Genomic DNA, 22,482 nt, shown 5'->3' on the forward strand with positions numbered 1-22,482 from the left:
GCAAGAACTGTTTAGGATTCAACTAAAATTCCCAACTGCAGTTGCATCCAAATTACAACTGGAACAGGAGATTGGATTGCCATCATTTTGCTCAACATTGGTTACAATTAGTGCACTAACAGCACAGTGTTGTATCTCACAGGGTCGGAAAACAAACATTTACATGTTTTTCATTCTCCCTTACAATAATCTCATTTCAATGAGGCAAGTAGTCATTTCTCTAGAGTTGTCATTAATGTAACAATGGATACAGCAGGCTAGATATTCAAATGAAAATTCCAGACACTGTTATTTAATGTCAGCTATATAGGATACAGGTGCTAGTCCAGTTGATTTGCCATGGTTTTGATGTCAGTAGTCTGTAATTGACATCCACCGATCCCTGGGGATTATCAGTACTACAGTCACTAACCAAAGTTTTCTCGATAAATTGAAATGTTGGACAGCCATGCTACTATTTGTAATAGGACAGTGAGCAGTAGGACTTCAGCTTAACAAAAATAAGCAAATATACATTCACTCGCTGGCTGCTAAATTAAGTAGGCTTTTGCTCAATATGACTTGATCTCATGTTAGCCATTGCCTGAGTCCACTTACACAATTTCCTCTGAAGATGCATACAACCATTTTCCTGCTTGTGAATTAAGATTGCATGTTTCACTGTGTGCAGTTTTGTGCAGTGTCGGATGGCAATGTTAAGGTACTGTTTGTTATAGATTACTCCAAAATGTCAGGAAATTCTTTGTACGTACACAAGCCATACAGTTGAGAGCATGCCCACATGACAAGCTTACTGATGGTTGCAGCCTTGAAAGTATGTTAGGCAGATCTAATTCTAACAAATTTTACTTATTTATTACTACAGACTGGGCATCACTGTGTTTGTGGTATAGTAATTAAGCACATCTGAAGTTGCCCTCAGAAAATATTTTGGAAAAGTGAATCCACTAGTCAAGATATTTCTAAATAAATAGTTTTTTTGCATTTTATATTTACCCCATACGGTGAATAAGAGACTAGGCCCTGGTGAACCATCATTTTGATTGGTCTATTGCTAATGTCCGTATATTTCTGAAAGAGTTCAATTTCTTAATTTGTAGGGCTGCAATTTTGGGTAATTTTCACTGAACTGTTATAGATTCATTCATTCATTCTACATATTAAAATCCTATTCAGAACTGTCAATTTATGTAAGAACTTCATTTCAGGGACTGCTCCATGATTTGTTATGCTTTGGTATGTTTCTTTAGTAGAAACTGAAGAAGGATGATAGATTGCATTCCTTGGTGAACTTCTTTCATTATATAGAAGCATTTTGCATGCACAATGATGCCACCCATCAAATCACACAGATCCTGTTGAGTGTTTAAATCATCTAGGCAAGGATGAACAAAATATCATCTTGCTGGTTGTTGAAGTCCAAGTCAATTATGATTCCCTGACTTGATAAGGAGTAAGAACAAGATATCCTGTCAGCATCATTTTGGGTTGAATTTTTTTTTGCAGGCTGAGTGCAAGTTCTCAATGGGCCAATTTGAAAGAACATGCTCCAGTGCTGTGTGGGCAATACTGATGTTTGGAGATGGAAAGAACCTTAATCTTTTCAAAATCAAGAGAATCAAATGGTGACTGTTGAGGACCAGTCATCGAGTGTATTCACTACAAAGATCAGTACTGTCTGATGGGCAAAAGCTAAATAGTTTGGGATTCTACTCACTGGAGTCTAGAAGAATGAGACGTGGTCTGATTGAAATATATAGAATTCGAAAGGGGCTTTACACGCTAAATGTTGAGATTGTGTATCCCTCATGGGAGCATCTTGGACTAGAAGGCACAGTCTCAGAATAAAGAAAGGGGTGGGGGCTGCAATCTAAGAGTGAGGAATGCCTCCTCTCAGAGGGTTCTGCTGTGGAGCAGAGTCCTTGTGTATATTTAAGGCTAAGATGGATTGATTCTTGCACAGTAGTATAATCAAAAATTACATGGAAAATGCAGGAAAGTGATCAGCTGAGATCAGATTGAGTGGTAGATTAGGCTCATGGAGCCAAATGGCCTACGCCTATTCCTATTTTCTGTGTTTCCATAAGTGGCTTTGAACTGTGAACTGATTCATCAAAAGTTAAATTTCAGTGACTTGATGTCATTTTATTCGGCATTAGTAACTTGTACACTCACGGGAAGGCAGTTTAAATACAAGCTGATTCCATCTTTTATACTTCTATATAATTAATGAGAATGTCATAATTTTTGAAACAAAATCTAATTTCTTGGGAACTAGCAGCACAGCACACCCAAAATGTCAGAAGGAGCCAATATTTCAGGCTAGGTGAAAAACCTTTCCTCCCTTCAGTAACATCAGTTGCTGTCTGTATAAATGAATTCCTCATTTATCTCTGTAGAGATCAGTGTGGCTTTCATTCCTGGGCACTATGCTGAAATGAATGGTTATTAAAGGGAATTATTAACTGAATAGTGCTTCATTTTTTTTAATGCTGGCCGATTAAACGACTGTATACTTTTGATAGCCACTTCAGAATGAAATAGTTATCTACTCCTGCTAAATCAGTAACATTCACTTATAACATCTAAGGTTGACACAAAGCAACCTAGTATCAGATCTGTTGCATTCCCGACACTGATTATTTGTCCCTTTGTGAACAGAATGCAGAGCAGCACCAAGGAAGGAAGACTTTTATAGAAAAGAGACTTTCTCCAATTGAACTGCAAATGTAATTGAAATACATTTACAAAGATTATCCTTTCCTTTTAATGAGGTGATAAAAACATCATTATTCAACCCCACTCTCCAAGGTCTCCTATGCCCTCAGAGCTAAGTGCCACTTTAAAAAAAATTAAGTGACACACACTTAGCTTTGTGTTCCAAAACATTGACACTGAAAGAAACAAGCAAATCTGTGGCATTCTTCTAACAGCCATCTCAAGGAGCGTGTTCAAATTCCTGTGGGAGCGGGCTTCTTGGCATCAATGAGGACAAATACAGAAAAATATACTTAAGCATTTTTTATTAAGCACCCTCTCCATTTGTTGACAACTATTTTACTTCATCACAGCACAAAACAAGATCAATTTTAAAAGTTGTTTTAATGATAGCATTATTTTATCAAATGTATACAGACTTTGGGATACTTAGGTAGTAGATATAATCCTCTTTTACACTCTAATCCTCCAAGGTTATCGTAATTCATACTTTCATTGCGTACTTTCAACTAAAATACTGTTCAATTTCTGCTTTACAGGGATGCTATGTTGGTTTTGACCTTGCTCATGCTGTTGGGAATGTAGAGCTGTGTCTGCATGACTGGAACGTAGATTTTGCTTGTTGGTGTAATTACAAGGTAAAATGAATTCTTCTATATTTTTCTTCAGTACAATTTGTAGTAAATCGTTTCATCCAGTCAAGTGAAGTGAATACCAATCTGCCGAAATCACCCCTTTTTAACGTATTTTACAGTATTTGAATTCTGGTGCTGGAGCCTTGGCAGGAGCATATATACATGAAAACCACAGATTTACAATAAAGCCAACGTAAGTACCAAATACTTATGTGTAGAAATCCCAACAAAATTTATATATTTAGAGGTACTTTGGATTTTTGTATTAAGGCATAGATTCCAACCAGGCAGAAAAAATGTACACCTTTAAAACATGACATTATGGCATACGATGATCTGGTGTAAAGGCATCCACCTCATATTCAGTCACTCTCCGTATCATGGAATCAGTGCAGTATATCAATGTCAGTCAGTTATGTGTATGTAATCTACAGCAACATCAATAAGCACAGAATACAGATTATATGCTTCATATTGTTAATTTTGGACAAAGTGTTTTTATCAGAAAGGTTCATGGTGGGTGGTCTGCTTGACACATGTTGCCATTTTTATGCACTCATCCCACTGTTCAGGCTGCTTGACTCTCCCTGGCATTGAGGAAAATTATGAATAGTTCTCATCTAGAACAAATAGCATCTGTTACTTTCTGGATGCATTTGTCGACTGAATATTGGAAGAAGCCATTTGGCTGTCTCAAAGCTGATATAAAATTCCATACATCTGTCACCTTTAATTCAATACCAGCACAGGATGGCCACCCATTCCTTCCAAATGCTGCCCCAGCAGATAACACAGTTCAGTGATAATAGCTGGAACATCCTTTATCTCCACCTTCTTCTTTTTGATTTATTTATTGTTGTCTGTATCTTGTTACAAAATACAGTGAAATATTTGTGTGGTGTTGCCTCCCTCTGGTGCCATCTTAAAAATCTGTAGATATTTTCAAATCAACCTCTTCAGAGATGTTATGACACACCACCGAAGTAGGTGGGACTTAATCTTGGGCCTTTTGGTTCAGATGTTCGGTTACTACCACTGTGCCACAAGAGCCTTTAATGCCTTATTGGTGCTCATTCTCTGATAGTTGTAGATAATGGTACAAAATTGGGTTTGCTTGGGATTTGATCATTCACCTCATCCTCTTAAGAAAATATCCAGCTGCTAATTCTCTCTTTGGAAGTTATGTTCCAGCTGCTAGAAGTTCCTGGTCTTGTTGAGTTTGATCATAACAAAGTAATTGATACCTTTTTTGCTATCGACTCATAGTGTGCAATGCCACAAGAAATCCTCCAAATGCTGGTTTCATATCAGATTAGTGATGAAATAATTGTAGACTTGCAACCTTGTGTGAGAACATGGCAGCTCTGAAGTACTGTGTTCCAGTGTAAAGTATGAAAAGCATGTAGAAATGGCAATGCCAAATGACAGTATACAGTGACACAGATTTGCATACATGACATTGCAGGGAGCTAGTTGAAACAAAGTGCATAGCAGCCATAATTGTTTGAGGCTATAACTTTTAGTGTTAACAGTTGCCTAAATGGTTGCTACTTTCCATTTGAATGCAATTTACTGATAGATGGGTGGCAGTGCTAATTCAGCAGAAGCATAAACAATACAATTGCTCCTCGCTTGACCTCACATGCAAAGAATCACTCCATCCCCAAAACGTATAACAGTAATTCATTCAACACACATTTCATGTGGTGGCAGCCTTTGTGTCTCTTTTTTGCACAATTTAGTTTGGTGCAAAGTTGGCAAATTTTCAATCTTTTGTTCTCAAATGTCAGTTGAGGTTAATGATAATCACTCTGACCTTCATGTTCCCTTTTGTCACACAATCCCTGCAACATTGAATACGTTTTATTCTTCCATGGTTTCTATTCATCCTTTTTTTAATTACTGATAATGTTCCTCATTTACCACCTGAACCTTTGGCTTTGTGAATTGCAATGCCCTTGTTTACCATAAAATTTCCTCATTTTGCGGTGATGGTAATTATGAAATATGCACAACTAACCCTATCACCTCTACATCCCACATCCCCTCCAATGCTCTGAAAAATGTCATCCTTCAGTCTTAAAATTAATGCCTTTCACCATCATCATTTCCTCAGCATCCCAATCCATTGGACCCTAATCCAGACTTGAGCTTCCAACTTGACTTAGTATCATGCAGAATACTTCTGCTCAGCCCTCTGACCATTAATATCCAGCCCCCTATCATTGGCTGTCGTCTAAACCCACACTGAATTGCAAAGTTAGCAATGACTGAGCAGAGCCTAGCTACTCCACAGGTGTTTCCACATCACCCTGACTGACAAACTTATGATATGAAGCAAATGTAGACCATCAAGTCTGTTCTGTCATTTAATAAGATCGTAGCTGGTCTATTCGTGTTTCAAATTCTACATTTCTATCCATTACTGATAAACTTGATTACCCTATCTAACAAGAATCTATCTACCTCTATCTTAAAAATATTCTCTGACCCTGCCTTCACTGCCTTCTGGGGCAGAGCGTTGCAAAATTGCAAAAACATCAGAGGGAGAAAATAATTTCCTTCTCTTTGACTTAGTTCTGGGTTGAACCAAAAGAGAAAATAGCATTCCCATTTACACTTTGTCAAGACCATTCAGGATCATTACAGTTCAATCAACTCAACCCTTACTTATTTCAAATTTAGTGGGAACAAAACAAGTCCTTCCAGATTATCTGAATAAGAGAACATGCTCATTTCAGGAATCAAAATAATGAACACTTTTTGAACTGCCTCGAACACATTTAAATGCTTCTTTAATAAAGTCGACCAAAATTATGCCTAGTATGTAGTCCCTCCAATGCCTTGTCTCACTGAAACACAATATTCCTGCTTTTATGATAACAAAGTGTGAAGCTGGATGAACACAGCAGGCCAAGCAGCATCTCAGGAGCACAAAAGCTGACGTTTTGGGCCTAGACCCTGAAGGGTGTAGGCCCGAAACTTCAGCTTTTGTGCTCCTGAGATGCTGCTTGCCCTGCTGTGTTCATCCAGCTTCACACTTTGTTATCTTAGATTCTCCAGCATCTGCAGTTCCCATTATCTCTATTCCTGCTTTTATGCTCAGTTATTCTTATAATAATGGATAACATCACATCATCCCTCTTGATTCCATGCTGTAGTACTGCGTACTAACATTTTGTGGCTCTCACACCAGAATAGCTGAAGGTCTTCCTGTACTTCAGTATTCTGCATTTTCCATTTCAGAAGTAGAATGATTTTTACTTTTTTCCTGTCAAATGAACAACTTCAATTTGTCTTACATTGCTCCTTCTGTCAGATTTTGACCCCTCACTCAACTGATATGAATCCATTGCAACATCTTATATGTCCTTTTTTACAAAAATACTATCCTGCCTATTTAGTGCCATTTGCAAAATTATGTACCATGTCTTCAATTCTCTCAGTAATTGATGTAAATTGTCAGACTCCTGTGGGATGCCAAACCTCTCCTCTTGCCAATCAGATAAGGACCCATTTAAGCATAGCATCTGTTTTCTGCCAGCCAGCCAATATTTTATCATGACTAATATGTTCACCTTAAACCATGAGATTTTATCTTCTGCACTAACCTTGTCATTTTTTTTCTGAAAACCAAGTAAATTACATCTACAAGCTGCCTCTTTTCACGCAGAACATATTACTCCTTCAAAGTACCCCGAAAAATTGTTTGGAATGATGTTCCTTTGAGAAAACCATGAAGATTCTTCCTGACTGCCATGTGTTTTTCTAATCATGTAGCTAGTCTATTTAATGATCAATTCTAACACCTTCTTCATGACAAACATCAAGCTAATTTATCTATGGTTTTTTGACTTTAGCCTCTCTTCCTTCCTGTTTTTACGGGTGTTACTTCCCAATTCAGTGGAACACTTGCAGAATCTAAGGAATTTCAGTAAATTAACATTAATACATATGATATCTCATTAATAACATTTGTTAGGGTGCTAGGATGAAACTTGTTGTACCCAAGAGCCCATCAGCCCACAGTTGCATTAGTTTGCTTACTACCATTTCTTCATGATTGTAATTTCATTAAGTTAATCTCTCCTTCCACCTCCTCATTTATAACTGGAAAGTTTTCTTTTGTATTCTGTATCCTGAAGACAGAAACAAATTATTTGTTAGTTTTATTGGCCATTTTGTTATTATTTACAGTTAACTCCCATTCTTAATCTCTACAGGGCCAACACTCATTTTACATCCACTTTTTTTTTCAGAAAACTGGAAATTCTTGCTATCTGTTTTTAACATTCCTAATAAAATTAATTTTTGAATGTAACAAAGTGTGAAGCTGGATGAACACAGCAGGCCAAGCAGCATCTCAGGAGCACAAAAGGTGATGTTTCTGGCCTAGACCCTTCATCAGAGAGTGCTCCTGAGATGTTGCTTGGCCTGCTGTATTCACCCGGCTTCACACATTGTTACCTTGGGCTCTCTAGCGTCTGCAGTTCCCATTATTTCTAATTTTTGAATGTCTTTGCCATGCTTAACTGTTTTTAGTTATTTTCTGACATTTTTAATAATTTGGTTAATCATTTGACTTACTACTCATCTTTAAGCAATTTTGTTTCTTCTCCCTTTAGGTAAAGCTCTCCCCAACTTCTTTAGTTAACCACAGATGCTGAGTGTTGTCTTTAGAATTTTTCTTTAAAGAGTAATTTACTTATTCTGCACACTTTGAAATGTTCCCTTAAATGCTTAGCAGTGTGCTCCTATCAATCTATCCCACACCCACCATACTGGTTCACTTCAGCTAGCTTAGACTTCAGGCACATATCGTTGCTCTTATTTAGGTTTGAAATACTGGTCTGAGCCCCAGTCTTTGTTTCAAATTAAATTTAAAATTCAATCATATTGTGTTTGTCATCACTGAAGTGCTACTAAATTCTGAGGCCATTAATTAATCCTGTCACAATACACAACACCAAGTCCAGTACAACCCACTGTCTGGTCAGTTCCAAAACATGATGCTCTAAGAAATGATCTCAAAAGCTTTCAATGAACTCTTCATCTCTCCTACTACTGCCAATCTGATTTTTCCAGTTTACATGTAGATTAAAGTCACCTTTGCTTACTGTTGCTCCTTTCTCACAAGCATGCAGTATTTCTTCTTGTCTACTCTGTCCTATATTATTAAGTTAGCCGAGCTGTAGACCATTCACAAGAGAGGTTTCTTTCTCCTACTATTCCTTAACTGTGACAAAAATGATTTTAAACCGTGATCTCCTGAATCAAGGTCATCTCTAACAAACTGCATAAATGTCTTCTTGGATTAACAGTGCTCCTACTCCATATTTACTTAGCTTCTGTTTTTTTTTCTTGAATGCCTTATACTCCTCAATGTCAGGACCCAATCCTTGTCATCCTGAAGCCATGTCTCCATAAAGGCTATCAGATTGTATGTATTTATTCCTGGAGCATTGCGTGCAGTTTTGGTTTCCTTATCTGAGGAAGAATGTTCTGGCATTGAGGGTTTACCAGACTGATTCCTGGGAAAACAGGACTGACTTATGACGAGAGACTGGATCGGTTGGAACTATATTCACTGGAGTTTAGCCAAATGAGAAAGGGTTCTCATAGACTAAACAGGCGAGTATATTTAAGATAGTTACATCATTTGTGATTTTCAGATTGAAGGCATCTGTCACAACTTCAGTCACTCTTCCTGTGTCATGATGTCAAGTATAGTATGTTCAGCCATGCCATTATGTGCATGTCATGTACAGTAACATCAGCAAGCACAGAATCCAGACCATTAGTGTAAGTGTATGATATTGTGACCCTGTAGGTGGTCGGTGTTTCTTTAAAAAAAATTGTAGACATCTGTATCAAGACAACAAGATTACAATTCTGTGATTATGTGAAAAAGAAGCTGACTCAGTAGTATGTATATTATGTGAACTACCAGACTGGAAACTACAAAGTGCAGCAGCAAAGCCTGCAATATTTGACACACAATACTAAATCCTTCTTCCATCAGCTTAAACATGTCAGGAAAATGCTTCATTTCCAACCATTTACTTGTAACAAATGAATATTTGATGCAGGAAAGCCTCCTTCAAGATAATTATAATAATCATAGAACCCCTACAGTGTGGAAACAGGCCCTTTGGCCCAACAAATCCACACTGACCCTTGGAGCATCCCACCTCGACCATACCCCTATAACCCACCTAATCTACACATCCCTGAACACTGCAGTCAATTTAGCTTAGCCAATCCACCTAATCTGTACATCTTTGGACTGTGGGAGGAAACTAGAGTACCAGAGAAAACCCACACAGACACGGGGAGAATGTGCAAACTGCACACAGGCAGTTGCCTGAGGGTGGAATTGAACCTGGGTCCCTGGTGCTGTGAGGCAGTGGGGCAGCAGTGCTAACGACTGAGCCACCGTGCCAGCCTATAATATGTAATAAAAATAATTATGTTTTTGTTTTGTTTTGGTTTTGCTATCACAACCATGTTGCGGGATAGAATTGTAATTTTGGGTTCAATGAAGTTGATGCAAGTATTCATCTACAAGTATTTGTCTTGTCAATGTATAGTAGAGAGGTGGATTCAAAACGAGATTTTGAAATTTGTTTTATTGTACTGTTTTGATAAACTGAACCGAGACATTATCCTTTATTTGACCATATGCTCTGCAGTTGGCAGCCTGGAGGTACATGTTACATAAACATATCCGAGACTGTTAGCTTTTAGATCTTTTTAACAGAAATTTGGAATTTGCAAATAGAACTGATTGCAGCTGTGTTTGTACAATTGAACATCTGTGTCAGCTTACAAAAAAAACCTTCATAAACCAATTTGAATCTTACAATCCAATAATTACTGTTAGATATTTGAAGATTGTGTGAAATAGCTATGAACCACAGCAGCTGCTGATTAAAATACAACTGTTCATTCAGGTTGAGTATCACATGTATGCCTGTCAACATTATTACAGATAATCATCTTGATTTTGTGGCCAGTGAAAAGTGAATGGCACTCATTGTGTATTATGTTTCACAGAATTACCACAGGGACTTAGAAAATAAAAGATCAATTTTCGTGTGAATCCTCCCTGGGGGTTCTGAGAAATTGATGCGTAGGGACAGCAAAAAGGTTTCCCTTCAGCAGATCAAATTGAACAATCTTTAATGATATACATTAGATCTAAATCAGGAAGTATAAGTTAAACTAATTAATCAATACAAAATACCATGTCAAAAGTAAAACAAAAAGACACAGAGAGAAACATGGGATCAAGATCGAGTTATAAGTGATGGAATGAAAATGTCAGAAATTTTCTTTTAACATCATTAATAAATAAAATCTGAAAATATGAGATTCCACACTTGTAAAAGTCAGCTTCAGTGCAGCAAAGAATGCTCGTTCATACTTAAGGTTCTTCCCATCATTAAAAAAAATCATTTGAATAGTCAAGCTGCAAAGGTTCACCTGTGTCTACACCCACACTGTCTCACATTTTTCTGGTTAATGCCGCATCAGTTGGTAAGGTAGCAGTATAGCAAACCCTGTGGAGGAGCAGGAAAATTTGGATAGAAGCTTCCTGATTCCATGTTTTAGTGCAGATGTCCAAAGATGATGAATTCTTATCTGATATACGCCGCAAAAATAGTTAGTACTTGTAGCCTCATCATTATTATTGTTACAAGATCCAGGTATACCTGGAATGAGAATGTTAATGACCAACGAATGTACAAAAACAGGGATCATGGAAACCAGAAAGCCACAACTTTTTGTGCTGGAAAATTACAATGTTTGGTGTTGCAAAAATTTGTTCCATTTACACTGACATCTTGACTGGCTGGCCAGGATAGTTAGGATACAGATTTGCATGTGTGATTCAATTTTTTTGGTCATTCAGCTGATCTGTCTCTGTACTTATGGCTGGTTCATCTACCTGGGTCAATCAGAGATATTGATTTGACTCCGCTGTGCTTGTGCCACAGACTGAACCTCAAGGAATTAAGGAGTTTAAGTGGTTTAAAGCAGTTTAAGCTTTTGTTTAGAACGGTGCATTCACTTTGACAGCTCCTAAAAGTTTGAAACAATGGTTGATAAATTTGCTGATGACACAGAGATGGGTATGTCGTGAAGAGGCCATAATGACGCTACAGACGAACATATATTTATGTTAAAGGAATGGTTAAAGATGTGATAGATGGAATAGAATGAGCAAAAGTATTTATATGTCCATTTTGGTAGGAAGAATGTAGAATGGTATAATGGTATTATTGCTAGACTATAAATCCAGATACTTGGGAAATGTAGTGGGGACCTGGGTTTAAATCCTGCCATGGCAGATAGTGGAATTTGAATTCAGTAATAAAAGAAACTGGTATTAAGAGTGTAATGATGACTGTGAAGCCATTGTCAATTGTCAGAAAAAAGAATTCAATTCAGTAATGTCCCTTAGCGAAGGGACTCTGTTATTCTTACCTGATTTGGTTTACATGCCATTTAGATCTACAGCAGTGACTCCTAAGTGCCCTTTGGACAATGGGGGATGGGCAGTAAATGAATGAATTCCTGTGAATGAGTATTTTTTGTGAAATATAACAAAGAAAAATATTATTGAAAATAAGTGGTTGCCAAGTTCAGAAATGCAGAGCGATCTGTGTGATCAAGTGCATTTTTGACATCATTCATGGGATGTGGGCTTCACTGGCTGGATCAGTATTTATTGCACACCCATGGCTATTGTTGAGAAGGTGGTGGTAAGCTGCCTTCATCATCTACTGCTCAAAGTACTGTAAATAGACTTACAATGTTGTAGAGAGGAAGTTCCAGGATTTTGGCCTAATGACTGAAGGAACTGCCAGTTATATATCTCCAAGACTGTTTGGTGAGAAGCTTGGGTGGAGATCAGATCTTGTAGGTCATTGTGTTTCCATGTATTTGTTTCCCTTGTCCTTCTAGATGGAAGTAGTCAGGGATTTGGAAGGTGCCTTGGTGAATTTCTGCAATGCTTCTTGTAGATGTTACAGTTTGCTGCTCCCAAGCATCGATGGTGGAGGGTGTGGAAATTTGTGGATGTGGAGCTCAAGTGGGCTGTTTTTTTTTCTGGATGGTGTCAATTCTCTTGAGTTTTGCTGGCACTGCAGTAATCCAAGGGAGTGGGCAATATTCCATCACGTTCCTGACTTGTGCCTTGTAGATGGTGGATAGACTTTGGGGAGTAGGAAGGTAGCTTATTTTCTGCAGGAGTCCTAGCCTCTGACTTGCTCTTGAAGACATCACATTTTTATGGTTGGTCCAGTACGAGTTGATGGTATCCCTCGGAATGTTGATAGCAGAAGATTTAGTTATGGTAAGGCCATTGACTGTAATGGAGTAATGGTTAGATTCGATCTCATTGGAGATGGTCATTGTCTAGCATTTGTGTGATGTTGATGTTATTTATCCGTATTTCAGCCCAACACGGGTTGCTGCATTTGGGCATGGACTGCTTCAGGATCTGAGGAGTCAGAAATGGTACTGGACATCTCGCAATCACCAACAATTGTCCATACAGCTGATCTTATTATGTAGGCAAAGTCATTGACAAAGCAGCTGAAGATGGTTGGGCCTAGGACACTGCCCTGAGGAACTCCTGCAGAGATATCCTGCAGCTGAGATGACTGACGTCCAACAATCACAACCATCTTCCTATGTTCCAGATATGACCAAAATCAGTGAAGAGTTATCTTCTGATCCCCATTGATTTCATTTTTCCTATATCTCAATATCACACTCAGTCAAACGTAACCTTAATGTCAAGGTTATTCACTTCAGTTCTGGATTTCAGCTCTTTTGTTCAAGTTTGAACCAAGTTTTTAAAGTAAATTTGACAGTGTCTTACTAGACCACAGGACTGCTCCCTCATTAGAGACAAACAACTGGTGATGACTTAACCTGAGGGTCACCAAGCCTCAGATGAAGGGAGAGATTGAGAAGTAAATTCTGTCAGGATGACCTCAAACAGTGCAGGAACTGAATGCACGTTGTTGGTGTCACTCTGCATTGCAAACCAGCCAAGTGAGTTAACTAGTCCTTACTTAGGCTGTAATGAGATCAAGAGGTGAGCAGCCCTGACAGAACCCAAACTGGGCATCAGTGAGCAGGTTATTACAAAGCAAGTGTTTCTTTATGGCAGTCTTGATGTCATCTTCCATCACTTTATGAATGGTTGAGTGGACTGATGGGATGGTAATTGCCTGGGTTGGATTTGTCCTGGATTTTGTGTTCAGATCAAATGTGAGCAATGTTTAGGTGTTCTGGCTGTACTGGAACAGCTTGCCTAGGGGTGTGGCATATTTTGAAGTAAAAGACTTCATTACTATTGCCAGGATACGTTGGGGCCCTCAGCCTTTGTCCCAATGTCTCTAACTGTTACTTGATGTCAAGTAGAGTGAATTGAATTGCTGAAGACAGCTATCTGTGATGCTGGTGTTTCTCTGGAGAAGACTGAGATGGCACATCTATTTGGTACTTCTGGCTGAATACTGTTGCAAATTCTTCAACATCATTTTTGGCACTGATGTGCTGGGCCTTTCGTCATTGGAAGCGTAGATACTTGTGATATTTTATCCTCCACTAAGTTGTTTAATTATCCATTAACATTCACAATGTGAAATGGCTGAACTGCAGAGCTTACATCTGATCCAATGGTTGAGGATTACCACTTGCTGTTTATGCTGTTTGCTATGCAAGAAGTCCTGTTTTGTAGATTCACCAGTTCGACACCTCATTTTTAGGCATGGTTGGTGTCATTCCTGGCATAGTCTTCTGGTCTTCATTAAGCCCGTTGCCAAAAGGTTTGAATACACATACAGCAAGTAATTAACAAAACTAATGAATATTAACCTTTGTTGTGAGTAAGTAGCAAGGTTATACTTGAGATAACAAGTTGTGGAGCTGGATGAACACAGCAGGCCAAGCAGCATCTTAGGAGCAAGAAAGCAGATGTTTCAGGCCTAGACCCTTCGTCAGGAAACTTGCGTTGTACTTGAGTTATGCAAGGTATTGTTGAGATCCCTCTGAAGTACAATCCAGAAGTTTCCTTGAGGAACAATGTAAACACATTATAGAAGCAGGGAAGGTTTTCTAGACTAATGCAGGTCACAATCTGAAGGTTCGTGACGGACCATTTAGGATAGAGATGAACTGACACTTCTTCGCCTCAAGTGTTGAACTTGTGGAATTTATTACCACAGGAGGTAGTTGATGCCAAAACATTGAATGTATTCAAGAGGTGGCCAGAAATAACACTTGGGGTGAATGGGATCAAATGCTATGGGGAGAAAGCAGGGTTAGGCTATTGAGTTGGACAATCATCTATGATCATAATAAATGGCAAAGCAGGCTCGAAGAGCCGAACGGTATCCTCCTGCTTCTATCTTCTATGTTTCTGTGACTAGTCTCTGAAATGAGTGGCTTGTATGGTGAGGAATGTCCAGACATGCTCGACTTATACCTGCTGGGCTTTAGAAAAGTTAGAATCACACCTTCCTGGTGAAGCAACAATTTGCCTGCGCATTATTCAACCTAGTCTAATGTATTTGCCACTAACAATGTAGCCTTCTCTACATTGGGGGAATGAAGCATAGACTGGGTGACCACTTTGCAGAAGACCTAGGTTTGCTTTCATTTGAATGCCTTTTCAACATATCACTGTGTTCCTTGGCCAACACCTCTGCCTCAGGCTTGCTGCCGTGCTACAGTAAAGTTCAGTGCAAGCTGAATGAACAGCTCTTTATTTTCCACTTGGGATCCCGGCATTTTTCTGGACTCAACATCAAGTTCAAAAATTTTCGAGCTTGGGCACCTTCTCCCATGCCTTTCCCCAACAATAATACCGCAGGCCTTGTCATCACATGGGCTGTTACCATACACAAACCATTGCCAGCTGCTAATAGCCCCCATTATCAGCTATTCACTCTCCCAGACTGAGATCTAGCTCGTCCTTTATCTGTCTAATTGTTTTTCACTCTCTCTGGTCTCTATCTTCACCTATTGTTTATGGTGCCTATAGTTTGGATGTTTCACAAAATGGCAGGGCACAGTTTAAAATATAATTTTCACTTTTTCTTTTATCAATCTTATCAAGAATGAACAGCTATGCATGTTGCCTGGATTCTCTATAATAGTTGAAGATGATTTGTTTCATGAATGGCTGGATTTGAGTTTAAAAACAATGCTCTGGTATTACACATGCACTCATTAAACTCAACCTAGCAGTAGTGCTGGCTTATTGGAAAATGCTTTGAACATTTAGGATGAGTTAAACTGCTGTTTAATGTATGACTGCTTGATTTGAACATTCAGGACAACATAGGCACCTGCTTTACCACCAATAGACTATAAAGTTGTACTTCCTTTCTGTATGTTCAGGGACCATATGTGTCTAAGGTTTTAGAGTAGATTAATAGTTCAGGTTGGGGATGTTGTGGTTGGTTGGTTCCCCGAGCTGGTTTGTTGTTCCGCAGACGTTTCATTACCCTGCTGGGTAACGGCACCAGTGCAGCCTCCAATGAAGCGCCATTGTGTTTTCCTGCCTGTTATTTAAACTCTGGTGTCCGTTGAGCTGGATTACCTCACTTCCAGTTTTCCTTCACAGTCGAGCTCTCTGTGCTTGTGGATAGCTTTCTTTGTGGAGTACCAGAAGAATTGGAAAACCACCAATTTGATTGGGACAACACTCAGATCCTGGGACAAGCAAACCAGAGACAAGCACAGGAATTCCTAGAAACCTGGTACTCAAAGAAGAAAGCCATCAACAAACGCAGAGAACTCAATCCCATATACACTCCACTGCGAAGGAAAACCGGAAGTGAGGTAATCCAGCTCAACAGACACCAGAGTTTAAATAACAGGCAGGAAAACACAACAGCGCTTCATCGGAGGCTGCACTGATGATGTCACCCAGGTGTGTGTGTGTGTGTGTGTGTGTGTGTGTGTGTGTGTGTTATTCACATTGGTGGGAAGTAGAAAGATTTTATACATTTTTCATATTTTAACCTGGATGGATTTTAGGAATAAAAAAAAGGCCCTTGCACATTTAACTGAATAATATCTGGCTGACCTAGTTTATACAAAGGAACACAGTTGAAAATGCATTCTGATTTGGCAATCTAACACTTTTTGAAGTGCAAAATCTCTGCTCCATCTCAATGATGAGTGGGAAAAGTTAAAAATGATCTCACCCCTCCTCGCTTGGTCATAACAAAAAAATGCAGCACTTTTGAAATGTAGCTGTTTTTGCAAAAAATGTTTAAAGTAGACAATGATAGATTTCTGATCACCAGTGGCATAAAATGGAACATAAGGATGGGGTGGACAAACAGCTTCAAAGTATTTGATAAGTCATGATTGCATTGAATGGTTGGGCAGGCTCAACTGACTGCCTCCTCCAGTTCCTATGTGGAAAACAGTGGCCAACATACACATAACAAAATCATACAATTAGAAACATGTTATTACACAGAAATACCTGATGAAGTTGATTAAATATTAACCACCATTCTTAATATATTCCTAAACAATATTTGATTAACTTTCAGATTAGTTGGTTGGTGGAGTCATAACATCAAAACAAGATTTGAGATGACCAATCGTAAGTACCAGTACACGGATCTTTATCTTCTCAAATATGATTAATAAATAATGTAGATAATGACAGTACCAGAAATGGGAGAGTACTGTCAGAAAGATGCATCTTTATTTGTCTCACATTCTGAGAGAAGTTACTTATTTTGCATATGGCCAGATTCCATTGTTATGAAGAGCATGTGACTGCTTGTGTTCAACTTACATTTTACCTTTCAAATTACATTTTCTCCATTATTACCAATATTCTATAATGACTGGCTTCGTAAACACTTTGTTTTCTTTTGGACAAGGAGATGGTGAGACCAGGCAAGGCTGTGTTATTGCCCATTGTTAGTTGGTCTGAAATGCTGCAGTCATTCTGATGATAGAGTGCCTGCAGTTTGAGTAGTAATGGAAGTCTGGAATATTGACCCAGTCACGATGATTGAATGGCAATGTATGCTCTTGACTGGATATTATGTGATTTAGAGATATAATTGGAGGTGATAACATTCCCAAAAGCAAAGGTACCTTGTTTTTTGAAAAAAACAACAAGCCCAAATCTTTCAAGCTGAGTAAGAATCTGAATTTTGACAAGATCAGACAAGGAGCCACATACCTCAGAATTACAAGTCTGTCTTTGAAATGGAGATCTTGTGGAACTCAGTAAACACAAGGAATCCTTGCAGAAAGCAACAGTATAAATCATTGTAGAAGCCACGCCACCTTTAAAATTATTTATTCATGGAATGTTATCATTGCTGTCTGTGCCTGCATTAATTACCCATTTCAAGTTGCAATTGAAAGGATGGTGATGAGCCATTTTCTTGCATCATTATAGTGCATGGGGATAGGAGTACACAAGTGCAGTGAGGAAGGGAGCTCGAGAATTTTGACACCCTGTGAATGAAATAATAAAAAAAATGAATGGCCATATTCTGTAACTCCTATGTTTCAATAGCCAAACTCAGTCGGGCTATTTTTCAGGCTCTTACTGTTTTCAAGAAACCAATAAGTGAACTCTAATGCAGAAGCCAAAGAGAATGGAGGCTGGAAATCTGAAATAAAGAAAAATGCAAGAAACGCTTTGTCGAATAAGCTGCATCTGTGGAGATAAACAGTTACTATTTTGAAATTGAAATATAGCAGTTACCATCTCAGATGATGTCATATCTGTCAATGCCTGGGCTGACCCCCAGATTATAAATGAGCAACCACGCCTTGAATGAGTGGGCATGATCACTGAGTTTGCAGAACAACTCCATATGAATGCCATCTCCCAGACTAAATTTGTGACACAACCCCGAATAGATGACCAGCAAAAACCAGACTGATTTTGCTTGACTTGGGCCCAGTCTCAGAATAAGCACCTGATCATTTAAAACTGAGATAAGGAGATACTTTTTTACATACTCCATTGTGAATCATTGGAAATCTCCACCCCAGAGAGCTGTCAATACTCTATCATTGAACATATTTAAGCCTGAGATGCATGGATATTTGATCTCTCAGGGAATCGAGGGATATGGGGAGCTGTTGGAGAAGTGGATGATCAACCAGGTTTGAGAGGTCATATTGGTCACTCCCATGTCTTAAATACTAGGCCATGGAGCCACCTTCCTTGTGCCATACCTCGAGCCATAGAACATAGAACAGTACAGCACAGTACAGGCCCTTCAGCCCATGATGTTGTGCTGGACGATTATCCTACTAAGATCAATCTACCCTGTAAACCCTACATTTCACTCTCCTCCATGTGCCTATCCAAGACTCATTTAAAGGTCTCTATAGTATCTGCCTCCACTATCACTGCCGGCAGCACATTCCACACACCCACCACTCTCTGTGCAAAGAACCTACTTCTGATATCTCCCCAATTCCCTCCTCCAATCATCTTAAAACTATGTCCCTTCATAATAGTCATTTCGGCTGTGGGAAAAAAGTCTCTGACTATCGAACCTATCTATGCCTGTCATCATCTTGTCAACCTCTATCGAATGACTTCTCATCCTTCTTTGCTCCAATGATAAAAGCCCTAGCTCCATCAACCTTTCCTCATAAGGCCTGCCTTCCAGTCCAGGCAGCATCCTGGTAAATTTCCTCTGCACCCTCTCTAAGGCTTCCACATCTTTCCTATAATGAGATGACCAGAACTGAACACAATTTTCCAAGTGTGGTGTAACCAAAGTTTTGTAGAGCTGCAGCATAACCTCATGGATCTCAAACTCAGTTCCCCTGCCAATGAAAGCCAACACACCATATGCCTTCCTTACAACCTTATCAACTTGTGTTGCAACTTTGAAGGATCTATGGATGGGGACCCCGAGATCCCTCTGTTCCTCCACACTGCCGAGAATCTTGGCATTAACCCTGTATTCTGCATTCAAATTTGACCTTCCAAAATGAATCACTTAACACTTTTCTGGGTTGAATTCCATCTGTCACTTCTTTGCCCAGCTCTGCATTTATCAATGTCCCATTGCAATCTACAACAGCCCTCCATGCTGTCCACAACTCCACCAACTTTTGTCTTACCAGCAAATTTACTAACCAACCCTCCCACTTCCTCATCTAAGTCATTTATAAAAAGGGCCAGGGTTTCTTCTGAGGTTAATGAAGGTATTATTGTTCACAAGCTGCTCAAAGGATAAATGTTACAAAAGCAAGGCTTTTGAATCAGATCTCAGTTGACGGTAGCCCTCTAAAACATCCAAATTAGCACTTGCTTCTCTATCTACCTCACTCACTGCTTTACGCTGATAGCTTGTTGGCTACCCCAGCTGCCAGCCATTTAACTGGATGCCTGGTGTGATATCCCTCCAGGGATAGAAGTCAAAACCAAAGGATCATTGCTTCCTAATTCTGGTTCCACCGTAACTTTCTGCCAGGTCCAGTGGAATCCTGGCCAGCATCTCTGAGGGTGTAGACCCTTTTCAGTGCTGCATTGGAATCAAATTCTTTATGCTCAGACCCTTGTTGTGAGATTTGAACCCATAGCATTTAAACTCAAATGTGACAGGGCTTTTGCAATTTCATTGAATATTTTTTTCTAAAATCCCACAGCATGAAGTCAGAAATATCGTCTTGGAAACGTTACCCACAATGGAATTCCTTTCTTTCTACAATTGTGAACTGATTTGCTTTTCTAGCAAAGTAGGTGCTTGTATGTTTGAATATCCCAGTAGAGAATTCAATTTGATGCTCCCTCCTGCTGTTGGTTATTCAATCTCAGCAAACTTGCTGATGTAAATATTTTTGCACTACCCATTTAATATATCCAAGTATATCACAAACTTCACACAACATGTATTTATTTGAGAGAATTGAAAATAAAAAAGGACAATTTTTGTTTTTCTGCATTTAATTCATTATTCTTATCACAGTTAAAGAAATTTGAAAAAAAACTTTGTCTAACTTCCCAATTCTATTCTTTCGAACCCTTCGCCTTCTCTAAACACCAGGACCTCATCAATATGGCCACATCAAAATATTCTGAACCTTGGATAAATGAGTTTGAGTGAAACCAATAGACTGTTTTCAGATGAAGGACATCAAGAGTTATGTAAATATATATATATATATATATATATATATGTATATTATAAATGTGGACATGAATGTAGGAGATACAGTTAGTAAGTTTACAGATGACAGCAATATTATTGATATACTGAACAGAGAAGAAGGTTACTTTAGATTGCAACGGGACCTTGATCAGATGGGCCGATGGGCCGAGGACTGGCAGATGGGGTTTAATCTCCATAAATGTGAGGTGCTGCATTTAGGTAGGGCAAATCAGGGCAGGATTTATGCACTCAATGTTCAGGTGCCGAGGTGTGCTCCCGTACAGAGGCCTCGGAGTGCAGGTTCATTGTTCCCTAAAAGTGGAGTCACAGGGAGACAAGGCAGTGAAGAAGGAGTTTGGTATGCATGCCTTTATTGGCCAGTGCATTGAGTACAGGAGTTGCAAGATCATGGAGTAGCTATTGTGGCTTGTGGCTATGGTTAGGCCACTTTTGGAATATTGTGTTCAGTTCTGGTCTCCATACTTTAGGAAAGGCATTGTTAAACGTGAGAGAGTTCAGAAAAGATTTACAAGGCTGTTGCCAGGGTTGGAGGGTTTGAACTGTAGGGAGAGGCTGAATAGGCTGGGGCTATTTTCCCTGGAATGTTGGAGGCTTAGGGGTGACCTTATACAAGTTTCTTTTAAATCATGAGGGGTATGGTTAGAGTGAATAGTCAAGGTCTTTTCTCAAGGGTAGGAGAGTTGGTGTGTGGTGGTGGAGACTGGTACAATTACAATATTTAAAAGGCATCTGGATTGGTATACAAATCAGAAGGATTCAAAGGGACATGGGCCAAATGCTGGTATATGAAACTAGATTTATTTAGGATACTTGTTCAGCATGGACAAGTTGGACTGAAGGGTTTGTTTCCATGCTGTGCATCTCTATGACTCTATGACTCAAAGATAGTACAGTTGCATTATGGTTACATTATTCCTCAAGTAATTGTAAAAACTGAACCAATGATCTAGAGAATTATGTTCAAATTCCACACAAGCTCAGAAATTTAAAATCAATGAATAAATTAAATAAATCCAGAATTAAAAAGCAAGTTTAAATGGGACCTATGAAGAATGTGATTCTTTAACGCTCTTCAGTGAAGGAAGTTAGCTTTCTTTGTCAGGTCAGTATATGATCAAGCCCTACAGCAAATAGTTGAGCCTGGATTATCAAGTAGGCTATTTTCTTGTACTGAAAAAGTCAGCTTACCACCAGCTTTCATGTGCCTTTCAGACCAGACAATAAATGTTGGCCTCGCCACTGATGCAACATCCCACGAATGAAAGTAAAACAGATGAGCAAAGGTGGGCAAATAATGTTGCAATGCTAATCATCATGGTGTAATTGAACAAAAGAACATGCTTGTCTAGCGTGCTCCCTTGTTTCAGTTTGACCTTGACTGGGATAATGGCATTTATTTCTTTTTTAAACTTCTTTGTATTCACCGTCAACACTTTTTCATAGTCAAGTGTTTTCTAAAGGATTTAAAGGAACGTCAACTCATTGCGCAAGCTTTCCTCACTGATAGGTTTTTATTTAGTGGTATACAGCAGCTGAGTTTGTTTTGCAAACTCGAAGGATACAACAGAAACCTTGGTGAAAATTGAGTGAAGGACATCCTGAATACATCTCAAATACTTAATTCTATAGCCATACTAAGGCATTATTCAACAGTGAAGAATTATTTCTTTCGGCTGGCAATTATTACAATCAGTTTTTGATGTTAATTTTGTAAAGCTAAAATGAGATGGAATGTACTGTTTTTTGTAAGTGAAAGGAATCACATTTGTCATGTGAAGTTTTCTCTGCTTCAACAATTTTTTTATTCACTTGTGGGACATGGGCATTGCTGGCTGGCCAGTTTTTATTGCTCATCCCTAGTTGCCTTTGAGAAAGTGGTGGTGAGCTGTCTTCTTGAGCTGCTGCAGCCAGTACAATGTAGG

The 22,482-nt window shown here is 38.9% G+C and overlaps 1 protein-coding gene across 2 annotated transcripts in view; it reads left to right on the plus strand.

The window, feature by feature from the left end:
* The window catches only part of kynu (kynureninase), a 212,819-nt gene that overhangs the window by 165,742 nt on the left and 24,595 nt on the right, over window positions 1-22,482 (plus strand). For both annotated transcript variants that reach the window (XM_048534680.1, XM_048534681.1), the window contains 3 exons: window positions 3,258-3,356; window positions 3,473-3,546; window positions 16,946-16,998. In XM_048534680.1, coding sequence (XP_048390637.1) covers window positions 3,258-3,356; window positions 3,473-3,546; window positions 16,946-16,998 — 226 coding nt within the window. The remainder of the gene's footprint in view (window positions 1-3,257; window positions 3,357-3,472; window positions 3,547-16,945; window positions 16,999-22,482) is intronic.

The sequence above is a fragment of the Stegostoma tigrinum genome, chromosome 7, assembly GCF_030684315.1.
Source record: "Stegostoma tigrinum isolate sSteTig4 chromosome 7, sSteTig4.hap1, whole genome shotgun sequence".
NCBI lineage: Eukaryota > Metazoa > Chordata > Chondrichthyes > Orectolobiformes > Stegostomatidae > Stegostoma > Stegostoma tigrinum.